Source organism: Poecilia reticulata, linkage group LG15, assembly GCF_000633615.1.
Source record: "Poecilia reticulata strain Guanapo linkage group LG15, Guppy_female_1.0+MT, whole genome shotgun sequence".
Lineage (NCBI taxonomy): Eukaryota > Metazoa > Chordata > Actinopteri > Cyprinodontiformes > Poeciliidae > Poecilia > Poecilia reticulata.
In genome coordinates this window covers 17,532,417-17,548,678 of record NC_024345.1, presented here as the reverse complement: position 1 = coordinate 17,548,678, position 16,262 = coordinate 17,532,417, and the positions used below count along the sequence as shown (strand labels likewise).

Genomic DNA, 16,262 nt, shown 5'->3' with positions numbered 1-16,262 from the left:
TATATATATAAACATGCATGAGTTATAAATAGTTCTGCTAGGCACTATGCCTAAATAGAGAGAACTTACCCGAATAATGCCATCTGTACAGCCTGTGACAATAACATTCCTGGAATCCCACTCATGTCGCTGTGTGAAGCTGACACACAGGATGTCTGCCTGAGGCCCGGAGGAAGTTCCTGTGCAAGCCAGCAGCTGGCCCTTCATGGTCCACAGGTAAAGCAGAGGACCCACACAGGACACAATCTCACCCTTGGACAAAGCAGAAAGGTGTTGATGTTCAAACGTGCGCACACAGGAGTGCACGAAACAAGCAAAACACAAAGAGGATATGCCCACTGTCAGCAGTGAGGATCCTCCCTTCCACACGCTGTGGGCTAATTTCATGGTCGTAAAAAGAAAAAACAGAGAGAAAGCGAACTTACGGTGAGATCATTGATAGCCAGAGCAGAGATGCTGCCCGCGTGTCCTGCTAACTGGGTGACATAACTTAGCTCCTCCAAATCCCAGAGGATGCAAGTGAGGTCACGGGAGCCGCTCACTATCAAGCTGTGGCCCTCAGACACAGCCAGGCACGTCACCGTGTCAGTGTGACCGTATAAGGGCTGCGAAACACGGGAGAGTCAGAGAGAAGCACTGCTATGTAGCTAGAGTGAATAAACTAGCAGACAGACTCACCTGTCTGAGTTTCATGTGAGAAAGTTTGTCCTTGCCGACCACCACTTCCCACACACACACAACAGTGCTGCTTCCTGCAGTGATGACGGTGGTCATGTTGGGGCAGGCGGCGCACAACGTCTCCCCCCAGTCACACAAACTCTCGCTTACTGCAAAGTGCTGGAAATATTCATTTATCCGTTAATGATATCAAATTATGAAAAGTCTTTGTATGGACAATTGTAACAATTTTAGAATTTTTAACCTTTCGAATAAAAGCTGTAGCAATAAAAATGTATCTTAAAACTAAAAACACCCAAACAAAATCAAAAAGGACCTTCTGTTTATTTAATTTCATACGTTCAGATAGATACTAGCTTTTTAAAAAGTCTTGATTGCAAATATCTATAGACTTCTCCCCTAATTTTGACTTTTCAACATAACCACTTATAATAATGTGGATAAGATTATCATATAGTAGCAAATCTTTAAAAATGTGTGGACCTTTAACATGGACTGTTTTCTTTGCTTCCACTATGTTTTTTCCTCTAGGTTCTTTGCATTAAAGAAACTTTAAATTACTTGTGTGTCTAATAATGACAGCACAAATACACAAAATAGTTTTTGTATCATGACTTACAGTATGTTCTGTGGAAAGACTTAAAATCTAACAAAATTAACTGACTTTTAATTGAAAAGTCTTTTCTTGAAAACAGGAGTGTGTAAAGAGAGAAAAAAAAAGAGACACGCAGCAAATGGTCCTGGTCTAGAGATCTAGAATCAAACCATACAACCAAACCTGGACCAAAACATATTTTACAATACAAGTGGCACTTTTCAGAAATTAATGCAGCTCCTTTAACGATGCTGGAATCCTCTTGAAAAAAAATCTGTGCTTAGTTCATCCTCTTTTTTTTTTCTTTTTTTTACAGTTTTGAGTAACATTTTCACATTTCGCGGTGGTGTCTCATATTTTCTCCAGTTAGTAATAACTTTCTTCATTTTTCCATGGTGCAGCGACACGTGATATGTAGAATTTATGTATCCTTTTCCTGACAGATACATTTGCACATTGAGATACATTTGATCCTCTCTGAAAAACATGGCTTTAGCTAAAGAATGAAAATGAGCAAATATCAGCGAAAAATCCAAGAGATAAAGTTAACTTTAATCTAGGGTGATCAGATTCACTACAAATTACTGGAGGAGCTAATTAAAAAAAAGAAAAAAAATCACTAAAGGCTAAAGAAAAATTAAAGCGTTGGCTTAAAAATGTGTGCATGTTTGCAGCCAGTTCCTTGTAGCTTTTTATTTTTAACAATTTCCATCTAAACACATTTGTTTTTCAGTTTAACTGTATGGCTAAAGTGTCAAATTAAAGGTCGAAAAGCTTTGTAAGCATTTTTTTACATGACAAAAACAGGACAATTTAACAGGGGTGTGCACTCTAGGAAGCCAGCGTACGGTAAATACCTTCTCTGTGGCATAGTTTCCAAAGGCACAGCTGTTGTCTGGAAATCCCCAGCTGAAGAAGCAGCCAGATGGAGGCGACATGAGTAACCGGTTCTTCTCCACGACCAAAACGTCTTTTTCATGGCATAATATTTGACCCACCGGACCTCTTGGTAGCTCTGCAATAAGGTTCAGAACTACTTTATTAGTAAAAGCAAGAGGATTTGAAATTACAAAACAAAATCTGTTACTGCCCAGCATGTATACCATAAAGATATGGAGTAAAGCTGTACGTCAAAAGGTAATCTTGTATTTGGTGAGTATCGGTGAACACATCAGGCCAAATAAAACTAATAGCTCTTCAAAGCATCACATTAAAGAGTTCAGTAGGTCCATAAACTTGCAAAGAATTTCATTGAACTGACCAGAGAAAATTGGGCAATTAAAACAGCTTCTCCCAGTTTACAAGAAGCAGAGCTTTGTCCTGGGGGGCACCTGCATCCAAGACAGGATGAAAGCAGGCAGATGTGGGTGAGAAAACTTACAAGAGGCAGTAATTGTGCCTGTAATTGACCTATTCATACAGGAAAAGGCAGAAATCATTACATCCATTTGCCAGATCTGCGTCTAAAATCCCCTGGAAGAACTTCCGTCTGCACTGGTCTTAACGTTCCTCCTCCTATTCATCTCCATCTCCTTATTGATCGGATCAGACACTCCAAGATTTAATATGAAATGTAATATGCAGGAATCTCTCCCTAAGCATTCACAGATTCATCTCTTCTGCTTCAGTGGGTCTGTAGGGATATTCAGATTATTAAGTAGAGCTCAGCTGAAGAGTCATCTCCATATTGTAGCTCCAGCAGATAGCTCCTTCTACCCTTCTGTAGGATAAATTAATCTATGGACGTTCTCACTGCGTTTCAATCATTCCCTCGAGACCCGAGTACATCCAGCATATAATAACAGACATATAATGGTAAGGTATAAATTAAAAGAGGTACAACAAAACAGTGAGATATAGCATATTCAGCAGAATCTGACTATGCTATCAATAGTAACAAAACGGTTAGTATTGTGTCCAATCTTTAAATATAATACTTGGGACACTATTGGCTAGCGTTTGCAAAGCAAGCTTATCCAGACTGCTTGGCGCCGATTGGCTGAAACCACAAGAGTGGGGAAAATGAAAACTAAATTAGCTTTTAAAGTATTGCGAAAATAGTTTCCACTGTGTAAATTGATGCATATTAAGTTATATTTGAGATTTTAAGTAATAAATTAGACTGCTGTATGCGTTTTTAGAGGGAGACTCAAGTATTTGTGGATTTTCGCCAGTTTGGACAGTCTGCGTTCGAAAGAAGATATAAGCGGTGCATCTTTCTCTATATGTCAGGAGAATGTTTATTTCATATAAAAATACATTGAAGCAAAAGAAATCTGGCAAATATTTTAAGTAATTTAAATTAAATGCGATCTTGTTTTTAATTATGTGTAAACTCAGTACTTTTGGTCCACATCAGTTAGTTTGTTTGTTTATGCCATCAGAGACAATAATATGTATTTGTGAATATAAGCAGGCTATGCAGAGTACTCAAGAAGCTTAAAGGAACTGTGTGGGACCCAAAGAGTCATACCTAGACTTGGGGAAGCCTTTTCCACTGCTGTTATACAAGTTGCGTCTGGATGTTTGTGGGGCTCTATGTAAGCCAAAATTTAATGGTTTGCTGGCAAAATAGTCAAACTTCATCAAACAAAAACATCAGAAATTTGAGCTGCTGCAAACATCTGAAAAATCTGATTTGCACCCAAAGGAAATTACTGAGCATAGACCAGAGTGCCAAAGCTTTTGTTTTAGGACCTTGTTTATTACTTTAAAAGCAAATGATGAAAATTAAAAAGTAATCTCCCCAGAAGCAAAATAAGGCACAGCATTTGTAGTAACAGGAAGTTGAACCTGAATACATTACAATCCTACATCTAACATACAATCTAACCCCTCTGTAATGGTGAAGCTGTACCTCTGAACGGTTGTGTAGGTGTCCTTAGTGTATCCAGGTTGAAAAAAAATGGAGTTGGATGAGAGGGAGCCAATCCATCTTTCTTAGAGCCACTGCGAGGCGCATGAGGCTTGGTGAAAAGCTATGGGAAATATACAAACTAATGACTACAAAGATTTTCCTTTAAAGGACAATAGTATGCATATATATTATAACATGTAACACATATGCAAATATATTGCAATGTCACCTGTCTAGGAATCTGGCCAAAGTTGCTGACGTAGCCTAAGATTGTGCTCCTTATCATGGGGTCTTTTGCATCTTGTCGGCCCCTCTGGGCGTAGAAATAAGGGTGGAATGTATTGACACTTTCCACTGCCGCTGGACCTTGTTGTCTGTATCCAAAGATCAGGTCGATCCACAGGTGGAGGCGAGAACTCACATAGTCACTTTCTAGGGCCTAGTGAAAACGCAACAGGAGTTAGAGTAGAACAAACAACTAGTTAGACAATATTACAGAAGTTCAGATTTGTGTTGCAACTACAATAGCCATTTTTGGACATGAACCACCACTGAAACTGGTAGCATCAAAGTTTGCAATATGCAAAACTTCTTTCAGATTGCACAGGCGATAATGCTATTCAGGTGCACAATGATTTCTTCCAAAAGTCAATTTAGAAGTTTGGAAACAGAAAAAGGTTGTAGAGCTATGTTATGAGCTTATCCATATACTAGAATTAGAGAATGATTTGGGTGGAATTAGCCAGAGATTGGTTTCAAAGAGTTAATAAGGGAAAGTGGGCATTATGACCAGCTACATCCTTGCTGTAATAAACCCATCGTGAAAAAGAAAACATTACAACAAGGATATTTTGTCCTGAGTTAATTTGTCTGTGGAAGAAAAAAAAACACAATCTTTTGAAGTCACTAATTTTATGAGAATGGTAGGGAATATGGGAAGTTCAGTAGATTACAGAGCGATAACCATCATAGATGCCCAAGGAATGAAAAAAAGGGAGGGTCATACTAAAGAAATCAGAGCGACAAAGAAACACAGAAACCCCCACGCAGGGAAAGAAAACAGGAGGCTGACAGAGAACACAGAGAACATTCAGCTCATTAACAGCTGGCTGAAGTAATGGCCTTATGAAAAAGAGAAAGTCTTGTGCCTGCATGAATCACTTTAAATGGGCATGCTGTCATAATCCGAACCTAACATGGCTATTTATGCAGTTTCTTGGGAAGGAAAAAGAAAACTAGGCATTATGTTTGAGAACAGCACAGATATCAATGGGACAAAACAGCTGAAAGAATCTAAAGAATAAAACAATGACTGCTATGAAAAACTCATATTGTAGCTGAAAGAATGAAGGCAAACAGCTATGCTGTCATGTGCACAGCGCATATTTGTTTAGAGATACCAAAACAGTGAACCTTCTGTCTAAATAAATCAGACAGTATTGGCAAACGTTAGGCCTTGTGGGAAAAATCCCACTTTAGAACTGGTCAGACTGACCAATTGGAGCAGGGAAACCTAGCGAGGTCAGGTGTTACTGACCTCTCGATGGATCCTAATGAACTCCTGGGGGTCACCTTTGGCCCACGGAGGCAGTTCCACATCTCCCAAAGCAGTACCGTCCTCCATACGACCTGAAAACGTATGGATATATCGCATCAAACTGAGGAAACTTCCCTGCAAGCTGTGGAGCTTTAAAAACAATATATGGAAAGAACATTTAAAACTGTATAGAAATATTTTGGATTTTTGTTCCCCAGCTCGTGCAAGTCTTACTGGATAAAGATGCAACGCAGTAGAATCTAATGCATGCAAAGCTAGCCAAATTTATAACTAACCCAGGTGAAGATGTAAAAAAATACTCTAATAAAGTCAACTTTTATTGCTAAACTCTTACTGTTTTTCTTTTTAGAAGGAGTTCAATGCGAGTAGAATGATTGAGAGGAGGAAAAAATACAGCTATAACTATAAACGGCAATGCTGACATTACGGCTGTTAAGTCTTTGTTGGATTTAGATTTGAGTTCTATGATGTTGATGGAAGGAGGTCGATTATGTGTCTGGTGAACCATCTCTGTCATAGTTTGGCCATATGTTTGGGATCATTATCCTCCACAGTTTACTGGTGGAGGTTGGTAAACTTATCTAAAATCTCCTGGCATTTCAAAGAGTAATGCCATGTACTTTAAAAAGCCTCCCAAGACCTATAAAAGATTAACAGATTCGCCAAACTGAACAATGGGCAAAATGTTTCTTTTCCAGACCCCTAGTTTTACACCAATACCGCCTGGCATTGCTCATTCTTAAAAGTCCATCATACTAAAGTATTTTTGACTATAAATAATGCTCCCAAATATTCTTCCTACAGATTTAACACCGTGGCATAAACAATTTGACCAACAGCTAAGCTAATCTGTCAAGAGTTTTCTGCAGCCTGACTGCCACAGCTTTCACACAACATCCACATTGCACATGTACACCACTTCAGATGAAACACACTACAAAACTTTGGAGAATGGTTTCCAAAGTCAAAGTAACATCATTGGAATGCTTTTTAATCTACAAACGAAAAGCAGTAAATAAATCATGGAAATCGAGCATATTCTGATGTTTTGAGTGGTTCTATTATTACAGTTTTTGTTTTAGAAAACAGAGGTTAAAAAAAAAACGGTATTTGCAACTTAAAAAAAAAAAATTATTAATTTTATGTTCTCCATTTTCTATCTTGATAGAGGTTACACCTGGTCTGGTGTTTCTGTGTTTCTTGTAAAGTGTCTTAATCAGCTCATACCTAGAATAAGTGTAGTTCATATAACAAACTTGATGTTTTTCCCCCGTATGCAATGGATATAAAACATTTCCCCCCAGTGAAGATCATTAAATACGAATAAGCACATTTGTCTTTGACACTGCCTAGTCATGCTGTTTTAAGCTCATTAGCAACAAGTGTTATAAAGTTTGTAACAGTAGTTAAGAAAGATGAAGATATTTTATTATCTTGGTCACATGTGTGCCTCATTACTGAGATGGAGGACTGCTGCTCTATACTCAATGGCATCATGTCTGATCTCGGTCTTGAAAAGAAATTCTATTGAATCCTGAATCAAACTGGCAAATTTGACACAATTTGTGGTTCTGAAATATTTCTCAAAACTTCAGTGATGGAATACGCTTGCATTGGTTGCAGTCTTGGATCCATGTGAAATAAAATATCAAAACTTTCATACATGCAAGTGTGAAATTGCATCATGTGAAGGTTCATTTATGTATGCTCCATAAATATGCTTAATGGGGTAATTTAATGAATATTTACCACCTCACAGGTTCCAAGAGTGGAGAGATGGGACTAAGTCTTTTTTTATCATCATTTTACAAATATTATTGTGAAAACACACTAAATAAATAACAAAAAAACTGAAAAATAAGTGTGAACAAAAAGTCACAGAAGCCAGAATACCGACGGTAGAAACTCAAAATTGTGATATTTGTTGTTAAACATCTGCAAACAAGCTCAGATATTTATAGCAACAAGTGTTTTGAACTTTTGATTCCATAATTATAAAAAAGTGATATTAATTTTATTTTATTTTTTTCACTTTTGGCATTCTGTCTCACATGTGCAATTTGTAATTTAGATACAGAGAAGGATTTGGCTGCTGACCAAGCAGGATGTGATTGGAGTTGAGCAGAAAGTCGGGTAGGTAGAAGAACTCTGGGATCAGTTCTCTGACATCTCCCATGTTGTCTCTGGACGCCGACTCCCACTCTTTCTTTATACTGAAGAACATCCGCTCAGGGATGTCAAACCCTCCCTGCAGCAGAATGAAAAACATCACTGTCAGACTCTCAGCACACTTCTGGGCTCAACTTTTCGACAAGCGTGCTGGAAAAAAAAAAAATCTAATTTTGTTCAGTGAACCATATTTCACATGGATATTTGCTGCTATAAGAAAAAAGCTTTTCATCATAATGTAAAATTCCATAATTTCAGTGCAGATCTCATGAGAGGGAATGTAATTTGAAGTAAAACAATTACCTCAATGAATGAAAATAGCATATACAGCAGTAAACTCAGTTAAAGATGCAAATTCAGTTATGGATATTACTGCATGCCTGTTATGCGCTTTAGAAGACAAAAAGGCATCCCAGTTCACCAGATGAACATCTTTATTGCTTTATTCAGACTATCAAATATGCATGCCTTTTCATTATAATCAACTGGATGCTCGATTGTAAATTGCCAACATCTGTGGCCATTTGGATTTTCTCCTTTTATGTGCCGTTTGTAATTATTTGCATATATATTAAAAATGTCTCTATAATTTGCTTTCACATCAAAAAAGTACACTGAAAACAGTTGATATTAGATCCACGGTATTAGCTCAATAATGTTTGAAAATAAGTTTAAAAATGACATAATGATGAATGTCAATGAGAATCCAGAGCTCCGTTTCCTGTGGGTAACTGAAGACAACATAGTAGAGTTTCTTCACATGTAAGACAAATTAAGACAAAACAGTATGATAGTAAGCCCGTACGTAGTTATTTCTTTAAGAACAATGCCAACATTTTATGCCGTTTTTGTTAAAATGCAAATTCATTTTTGAAGAGAGTAGTGGGTCCTTCAGTTCTTCACCCAGTCCTTTTCACATTTTTCTGTCATTAGGTTCTGCAGAAGCTTGCTAATAACCCATTTGTTTAAGCCAGGTGTTTAAACATATCAAATATTAAAATTTGCATTCCCTAGTGTGTCTGGTCTCACCTGAAGAGCCTGGAAAGTGTGTGAAAAAGGCTCCATTCTTACAAGGAAGGAGGACACAATGATGGCAGATGAGTAGTGGGTGCAGTAGTGGCAACGTGCTGACATATCTGCCACTGAGAGAGAAACATATTAGAACAGTGAGATGAGGTTTTAAAGAGTAAAACTTTTAAATGGTAGGCTTTAAAAATGAAAAGAAGTCAAGAGACCTTCATCCCCAGCGTTTTCCACCTCATCATATCTCTCCATAAACATTTGTCTCCTTTTCTCTGTCTGGGCTCCCATTGGCTTGGACAAGTCACGGAAAGTTGTGGGATTTGAGAGATCCAGTGTCTATTGAGGTCAGAGATTAAGAAAAGAAAACTTTAATCCATTGCATGATGAAAATGTGTAAGAGTCTTCTACAACCTTTGTGATCCAAATAGTAATTTTTGCCATTTTCTCCAGTTAATAAAATCTACCTCTAGCATAACATAGTTTTAGTATCAAATCATAGAGGTGATTTTTGCTGAGAATGTAGAAAAGGGGTTAAAATAAAGTAAAAAGTCCAGCTCTTATTTCAGATTTTTCCTGCATGTACATACATTTGTGGGCTAAAACTTCCATAAAATTTACTCAAGTAACTCAGAAATGCATGTAGATTCTTGAAATATAAAATATGCTCAATATGTTTTAAGCATTTATTGAAGTTATTTTGGTGATTACGACTTGGGGTTATTAAAAAAAACCAGTCACTCAGAAAATTTGAATCAGACCACTTAATCTTAAATCATTATTAAGAGTTCATGTCAATTCAGCTCAAAGTTTCAGGGAGCCAAAGCAGAAAGGTTGAAAGCTGCATTTTGTTAAAAAGCCACAGGTTGCAGACCTCTGGTCTAAAGCATGTGTGAGATTCTACCTCTGACTGATAGTCAGCCAGGATCCAGGGGAAAACCGGATACTGCATCAAGTCATTGTACGTCCTCCCAGAAATAGTGTTCAGGTGCATCAAATACTCAAAGTTGCTCATCTCGCCTTTCTAGAATGAAAACACACAACATAAAACTTTCTAAATACCACCATGAATAATACTCAGCCATTTAGTGAGGATGTAACGCATTTTTGAACACAGCATCATGCTTTTTACATTACCTGCCATTTAACAAGGGCTGTCTTTTCAACCACTGGAGTCTTTCTAAAGAACAATAAAAGAAAACACTTTGAATTAGCAACAGAGACTGAGTACTGAACAGCCCTTACCAGCACAGATTTTCTTTGCTTGCTCTGTTGCCTAGCAGCCAAAATTTAAATACAACCAGAGCCAGAGTTCAGAAGCAGCAGCAGAGAAGGGCTGAGAGACTCACGAAACTGTGTGCATACAGCTGTAGGAGCAGTTATAGAGGTGAGTTCAGCTAAAGTGGATTGACTTACACTGTCAAAGGATTTCCTACTTCACAGCTTAGAAAACAAATATTTATCTTTTTATATCATTCATTTTTGTTACATCTTTCAGTCAGATAAAAGTTCACATTACAACAAAAAAAATCTCCCAAAAAAAGTGCAGAATTTACCCAGTTAAAAATTATTTTATCAGGATATGAAAATAACTTGAAAAAGAATTTATATAAAATGGCCACAACGCTGAGCATTTCATTATTTCTGAAACAACTATCCAAACACATCCAATCTAAATCGTAAAAGTGGTCCGCCGTTTCTGAAATCTCCTCCTCCTCTGTGGGCTAGTAACAAGACGATAAAGTCAAAGCACCTCAGTTGCTAAGCAACATTAATAAACAAGAGAAATCTTTCTTGGTTTGGGGAAAGAAGGCTCAGTATGCAAACTGTTATATGTCCCTTTGAAAGGATTAGTGAGTACTGTACGAGCTATTTCTGCAACATTTACAGGGATAGCTTACAAAAACAAAGACCAAGGTTAGTTTGACCACTAAAATGAAATCCGTTCAAGCTTAACATACTGAAAAAAAGCAGCAGCTAAAGTATGGTAAGTACAAATTTTTATGTGAAATATTTTGAGAATATACAGTTAGATATTTATCTACACATACAAAGCTGTGACCCTTCTTTTCCCCTCAATTTATTTTACTTTAAATTGACTAACAAGCTTCTCAGAGAGGAAAGAATCATTACTTAAAGTGTAACTGACCTCCTCCATAAGCTAAACCCCGACCCTGGCAAATTTGGAAATATTCCAGCAAAATGGGCAGAGCCAATAAACATTGCTGAGCGTGGGAATGAATGAAGGGGGTGAATGGGCTGTGATCATAGTGAAAGAAGCACTGTTGTAAACTTATCCACTTTGTCAGGGAGCGCTGTGCTTTTATACTCAAAGACAAGGATAAGATAAAGTTGTACCAAGCTGTAACACTGCAACCAATAGGAAGATTCCGATGCCTAAGAGCCGTTTGAAGGAGGCCAGTGAGATGGTTTTAGGCCAAATAATGCAAAACTAAAAGAATTGCACAAAAATTCACATAAAAACATCAAGATATAATCTTAGAGAGTTTATCAACAAAAATGGTTGGTTTGGGGGTGAGTTTTACTTTAAAAGGTGACAAGCTAGGTTATAGTTTGCAAATGCGTGCTTAAATTTTGGAGACATGCCATGTGGTCTGGTTAAACTAAAATGGAAGAAGTTAGCTTTAATAAATATTAGATTTGGAGGAAAAAAGAGGGAAGCTTGAAAACTTTGGAACACCATCCCATCGATGAGGTACGGGTGTGGCAGCATAAAAGTGTGTTAGTGTTTTGGTGTAGAAGGAAGAGGATCCAGGAAGCAACTGGATCTTATTTTCCCCTGGATCCAGTTCATCCAGGGGAAATCAAGAAAAAATTATATCATGAAGAAAGAACCTTATGCAGGAATATTGACATCAGCCCAAAAGTTTAAGCTTGGGCAAAAATGGATCTTTAACATGGACAGTGACAGTAAGCTTACCGACTCGATGCCTGCATGGTGAAATAAAGAACAACATGGTCAATGTTTTAAATTGGCCCTTACAAAACTCTTAACTCATAGAATATGCGTGCAGATCACTGTGGCCTTCAAATTTGACTCAGGTATATCACTTCTGTCTGATGTAATGGATTGTAATTCCAGCAAACTAATGTGAAAAGGTTTATGGAAGGAATTCTGGAATTAAAGAAAACAAGAATTAAATGCAGTGGTACCAAAAACTTATTATTCTGACATTTATCAAATAGAAACAGTTTAATAATCTTAAATTAAAAGAAAAGTTTAGTCTGATTTAATGCCAGGCAGACAGTAAAAAGAAAGAAGTGTTTCTATACTGTTTAAATATTATGTTTCAACTATAAAAAACAAACACGTTTAAAAGGTGAGTGTGTATTTTAAATTTATCCACCGCCTAATATCGATAAAATTATTTTGTAGCTCTACACTAAATCAATCATTGCATTTGGCTCGGTATGTGTTATCTAATTGGAGGCAATAATTTCATGCAATAGTTTCCTATAGGAGGTTATAATAAGAACAAGCACCAGCAGATAACCTCTCTCATCCTGAGGATGATGAATGAGGCGAGAGAGGGCCTTGGGGTGTTACGCAGACACAAACAGAAACACACCTTGCTCTTTTAGACAGGGAGGGGAGAAGAGCAAAGCCCTCATTACACTCCCAACACTCCACAACTATCATTTATCAAAGTCCTGATTTGACTCTTTGTGTACACAAACACACATACAGCACATTGCATGGTTGTCCGTCAAAAATACACACACTTTTTTTTCCCCCTTTTCTCAAAAAGAGCCAAAAAACGAAATCAATTGAGTGGTGAGAACATCAGCGCTCGTGTGTTTCCTTGCTATCGCCTCGCTCCTATTGTTCCCCTGCATTAGCCTTAATTAGAGAGTCGTGCTCTTAAATACCCCCATGGGCAACCGAGGGTGAGCACACTCTAATGCAGACACAACACTGTGACACACACGCTGCTCAAGTTCTCATTCCTCAGAGTGCATGCTTTCCCCACTGCCCCAGGCCATACATAGGCCCTTGTCTTGAATAAATCACATCAGCCTCACACATGCATACTTACACATCAACATACACAGAACACGTCCATTTCCTAGATTACTGCATGATGCTGTAGATCAGAGAGAGTTATGGGGGAGGTGAGGGGCAGTAGGTGTCCACTTATTGATTTCTTCCGTTTTTGCTTTTTTGGTCACGTTTAAATGTTTAAGATCAAAGACATTTTAATGACAAACTAACATAAGTTTGGTAGAAAAAAAAGCAGTTGTAATGTGATGATTTCATCTATTAGGAAATAAGAATATATAAATCTATGTCAAACATGTCAAACGTCTCGGCGATCATCAGCATTACATTTTGGAAAAATATAGATGGGCCTTTGTGTTGGAACTTCTGTGATGCAACTTTTTTTGCTCAGTCTCTTTTTTCATGTTGAATCATGGACTCTGACCTTCAAAGAGCCCAGAGAGGCCTGAAGACGTCTCGATGTTGTTCTTTCTAACCTCCTGATTGAGTCATTGACAGAATATTGGGGAACTCTTTATAGGCCAGCCACTCCTGGGAAGGTTCACCCCAGTTTCTCCATTTCAGTGCAGTTCATTGGAGTCCCAACGCCTTAGGAATGGCTTTGTTACACTTTTAAGATTGATTAGGGGTTTCTATCTATTCTTGAACATATTTTTTGCACTTTAATTTGTTTTAGCCTGCTTCATGTTGTGAGATTAGTTATATTTAAATTACTTCTTGATTTATTGGCTTTGATCGTTTTTTCTTTTCATAAATGAAATCATTTGCATCTTCATTCAATATCAAATATTGTTTTAATGATCTCAAACATTTAAGCATAACAAAAAAAGCTAAATCATAGAAAATCTCTTGGGGGTAAATAATTGTTCACAGCACTATTTTAAAAGCATTGTAAACTAGCCTCTTGCGGCAAATGTAAAAAAACAAAACAAAACTGATCTGTTTGCTTATCTTTTCAATCCAGTACGATGCCCAAAAAAAAGGGATCCACAGTGCCCAAAAAAAAGGGATCCGGTGCGAGAAAGTTGAGTCTCAAGGCTGCCAAGAAAGCAATAACTGTAACCCAAGATGGAAAGCGTAGACTCGTACTCAACAATATGGGCTTCACCATCTTCCCAAAGTGTCTCTTGAAGCTGCGCAATTTGGATGAGTTGGACCTCAGTCGGAACCAGATCCAGAAGCTTCCTGAAGCCATCGGAACCCTCAAGTCGCTAAGAAGGCTCGATCTGCACAGCAACAAGCTGGAGTCTGTGCCCGAGTCCATAGGCAGCCTGATTGAACTTACGTACCTCAACCTGGCAAACAACCGCTTAACGTCTGCTGGTTTACCATCCACACTGGGCTTCCTCTGCCAATTGAAGACTCTCAACCTTGGACTGAACCAGCTAGATGCATTGCCTTCCACCTTGGAGCATTTAACGCTTCTCCAAGAATTAGCCCTGTTTGATAACCAATTCATCAAAGTACCCGAGTTTCTGACAAATCTTCGAAACCTTACTAAGGTGAATTTGATAAGAAATCCGTGTATGTTTGCCCACGCCGAAAGTGAGAGGATAAGAAAGGAAAAGTTAGAGCACAAAGAGGAGCTGTATCTGGTGCACGAAAGCTTCTTGTGCAAGAGATGCCTTAAAATATGTAAAGCAGAGGCAGGAAAAATTTTAAGAAAAGAGAGAAAAGGAGAGAAAAAAACTGAAAAGCTTGAAGTGTTAGAGGAGAAAAAGAAAAGATTTTCAGGGTTGATGACACCGAACTCGGTGGCTGCAGTCACCCAGGATTTCTGGAGATTAAAAAGCAAACGGTGAACTGATCAACCATCTGCTAATTTAAATTTGTCATTAGAAACTCTGGAAGAGAGCCCAAATTAAAAAATATTCTGAAATACTTGGTGTGTTTAAATTATGTACTTTTATTTTACACAACAATTTCCTTCCATAAAACAATTTTTATTAATGTTGTCACATAAATAAAACAGAGTTGAAAAGCCAAGTAAAGCTGTTGAGTTTCAACCTCGATCTGAGCCAGCTGAATACCAAGTCTTTCACCTTGTAGCAGTCTCAGTCTGTACCCACAGCGAATGGAAATCACGGCAGTAAAACAAATCTACATGGAAGTAAATAAAAAGATTGACACTTACTTTGCATTAATGATGACATCAGCAAGTGCTCTGCCTTTTAATGCCGGCACCACTCTGCTCAGTCTGAAGCCGGAGAAAAAACAACAAAGGTCAAAGCCTGTTTACTGAAAAATTGTCGAAGATCCAGTAAGTCTAAATTAGTTACCTTTTATATGCAGAGACATGGTCTTTATTCATGAATACGAGGAATGCAGAGTGTCCATTTTTCATGAAAATCTCAATAGTATTGTCCTAGTTTAGCAGAAAGAGACAGTAAAATGTATATGGTAACATTTGTTATGTTTATATAGTACTTTTTGGACATATAGGTTGGATTTATTCAACCCATGTTATGCATATGTGATATTGCACATTTACTCCTCCTGGTAAATATACAAGATCACAGAGTATAAAAAAATACAGCTAAGCCCCAAATTAAACTCTTTCAGATTTAAGTTTAAAATATATATTTTAAATTTTACTGGTAGTAATAATTATGTTTTGGAGTAGCCCAGTCAGACTTCTGACTTATTTCCTGCACAGATTTTTTTTTTATTCATCTCTAAAGCTAACTTTTCAGATCTGTCGTCATATCAACCTTCCAGACCTCTCAGGTCTTTGGGTTTATATCTGCTCTGCATGCTCAGAATCACAACCAAACATGAAAAAGCAGCATTCTGTTTTCATGCTCTTCTAATCTGGAACAAACTTCTAAAAAAACTGCAAAAATGAAAACCGAGTTATTTTACATCAAGTCTAAAAGCTCATCTGTTTAGAGCTACTGGTTGATAAAAACTGGAACATCATAAATTATAGTGTGTTTTTCAGCCCGTCATTGCTTACCTCTATTTCGCTTCTACAATGTAATATTTTGCTGTTTTTTGTTTTTTTTGTACTTCTTTTTAATCAGGTAAATAACCGAGTTGCCATGTTGCTGAAATGTGGTGTATGAATAAATCTGCCTTAATATCTGAAATAAAAATGGTTTAAACATCATTCAACCAGCAGAGAGCAATAACTACAATGTTTGGATTGCAAATATTACAGTTTACACAGTCTCAGAGTAAAAAAAAATGCATTGATAGAACAGCTCACCAGATATTGTTTAAAAGTCCTCCTTAAAATTAGCTAGTTTATTTTTTTATTTTTAATGTATTCACATTATTATTTTTAGCCAATCTTTCTTAATTATTAATTTTGTTTTAATCTTGTCATAAACTATTAATAGAAAATGGCTTAAGTAATGACTAT

At 37.3% G+C, this 16,262-nt stretch overlaps 2 protein-coding genes across 4 annotated transcripts in view; one reads left to right on the top strand and one right to left on the bottom strand.

The window, feature by feature from the left end:
- Positions 1 to 16,262, bottom strand: part of wdfy4 (WDFY family member 4) — a 53,249-nt gene that overhangs the window by 3,454 nt on the left and 33,533 nt on the right. For both annotated transcript variants that reach the window (XM_017309189.1, XM_008429715.2), the window contains exons 49-62: positions 15,178 to 15,263; positions 15,033 to 15,095; positions 10,015 to 10,057; positions 9,782 to 9,901; positions 9,093 to 9,216; positions 8,887 to 8,999; positions 7,786 to 7,936; positions 5,668 to 5,759; positions 4,360 to 4,569; positions 4,131 to 4,251; positions 2,131 to 2,288; positions 679 to 837; positions 426 to 605; positions 70 to 252 (exon numbers count right to left, since the gene is read on the bottom strand). In XM_017309189.1, coding sequence (XP_017164678.1) covers positions 70 to 252; positions 426 to 605; positions 679 to 837; positions 2,131 to 2,288; positions 4,131 to 4,251; positions 4,360 to 4,569; positions 5,668 to 5,759; positions 7,786 to 7,936; positions 8,887 to 8,999; positions 9,093 to 9,216; positions 9,782 to 9,901; positions 10,015 to 10,057; positions 15,033 to 15,095; positions 15,178 to 15,263 — 1,803 coding nt within the window. The remainder of the gene's footprint in view (positions 1 to 69; positions 253 to 425; positions 606 to 678; positions 838 to 2,130; positions 2,289 to 4,130; positions 4,252 to 4,359; positions 4,570 to 5,667; positions 5,760 to 7,785; positions 7,937 to 8,886; positions 9,000 to 9,092; positions 9,217 to 9,781; positions 9,902 to 10,014; positions 10,058 to 15,032; positions 15,096 to 15,177; positions 15,264 to 16,262) is intronic.
- Positions 10,112 to 14,779, top strand: lrrc18a (leucine rich repeat containing 18a). 2 transcript variants are annotated; one of them, XM_008429713.2, is made up of 2 exons: positions 10,112 to 10,264; positions 13,863 to 14,779. In XM_008429713.2, the coding sequence occupies exon 2, from the start codon at positions 13,867 to 13,869 to the stop codon at positions 14,698 to 14,700; it is 834 nt and encodes a 277-aa protein (XP_008427935.1). In that variant the 5' UTR covers positions 10,112 to 10,264; positions 13,863 to 13,866; the 3' UTR covers positions 14,701 to 14,779. The 2 variants fall into 2 exon arrangements, with proteins under 2 accessions (XP_008427935.1, XP_008427936.1); XM_008429714.2 differs by lacking the exon at positions 10,112 to 10,264 and adding an exon at positions 10,456 to 10,864.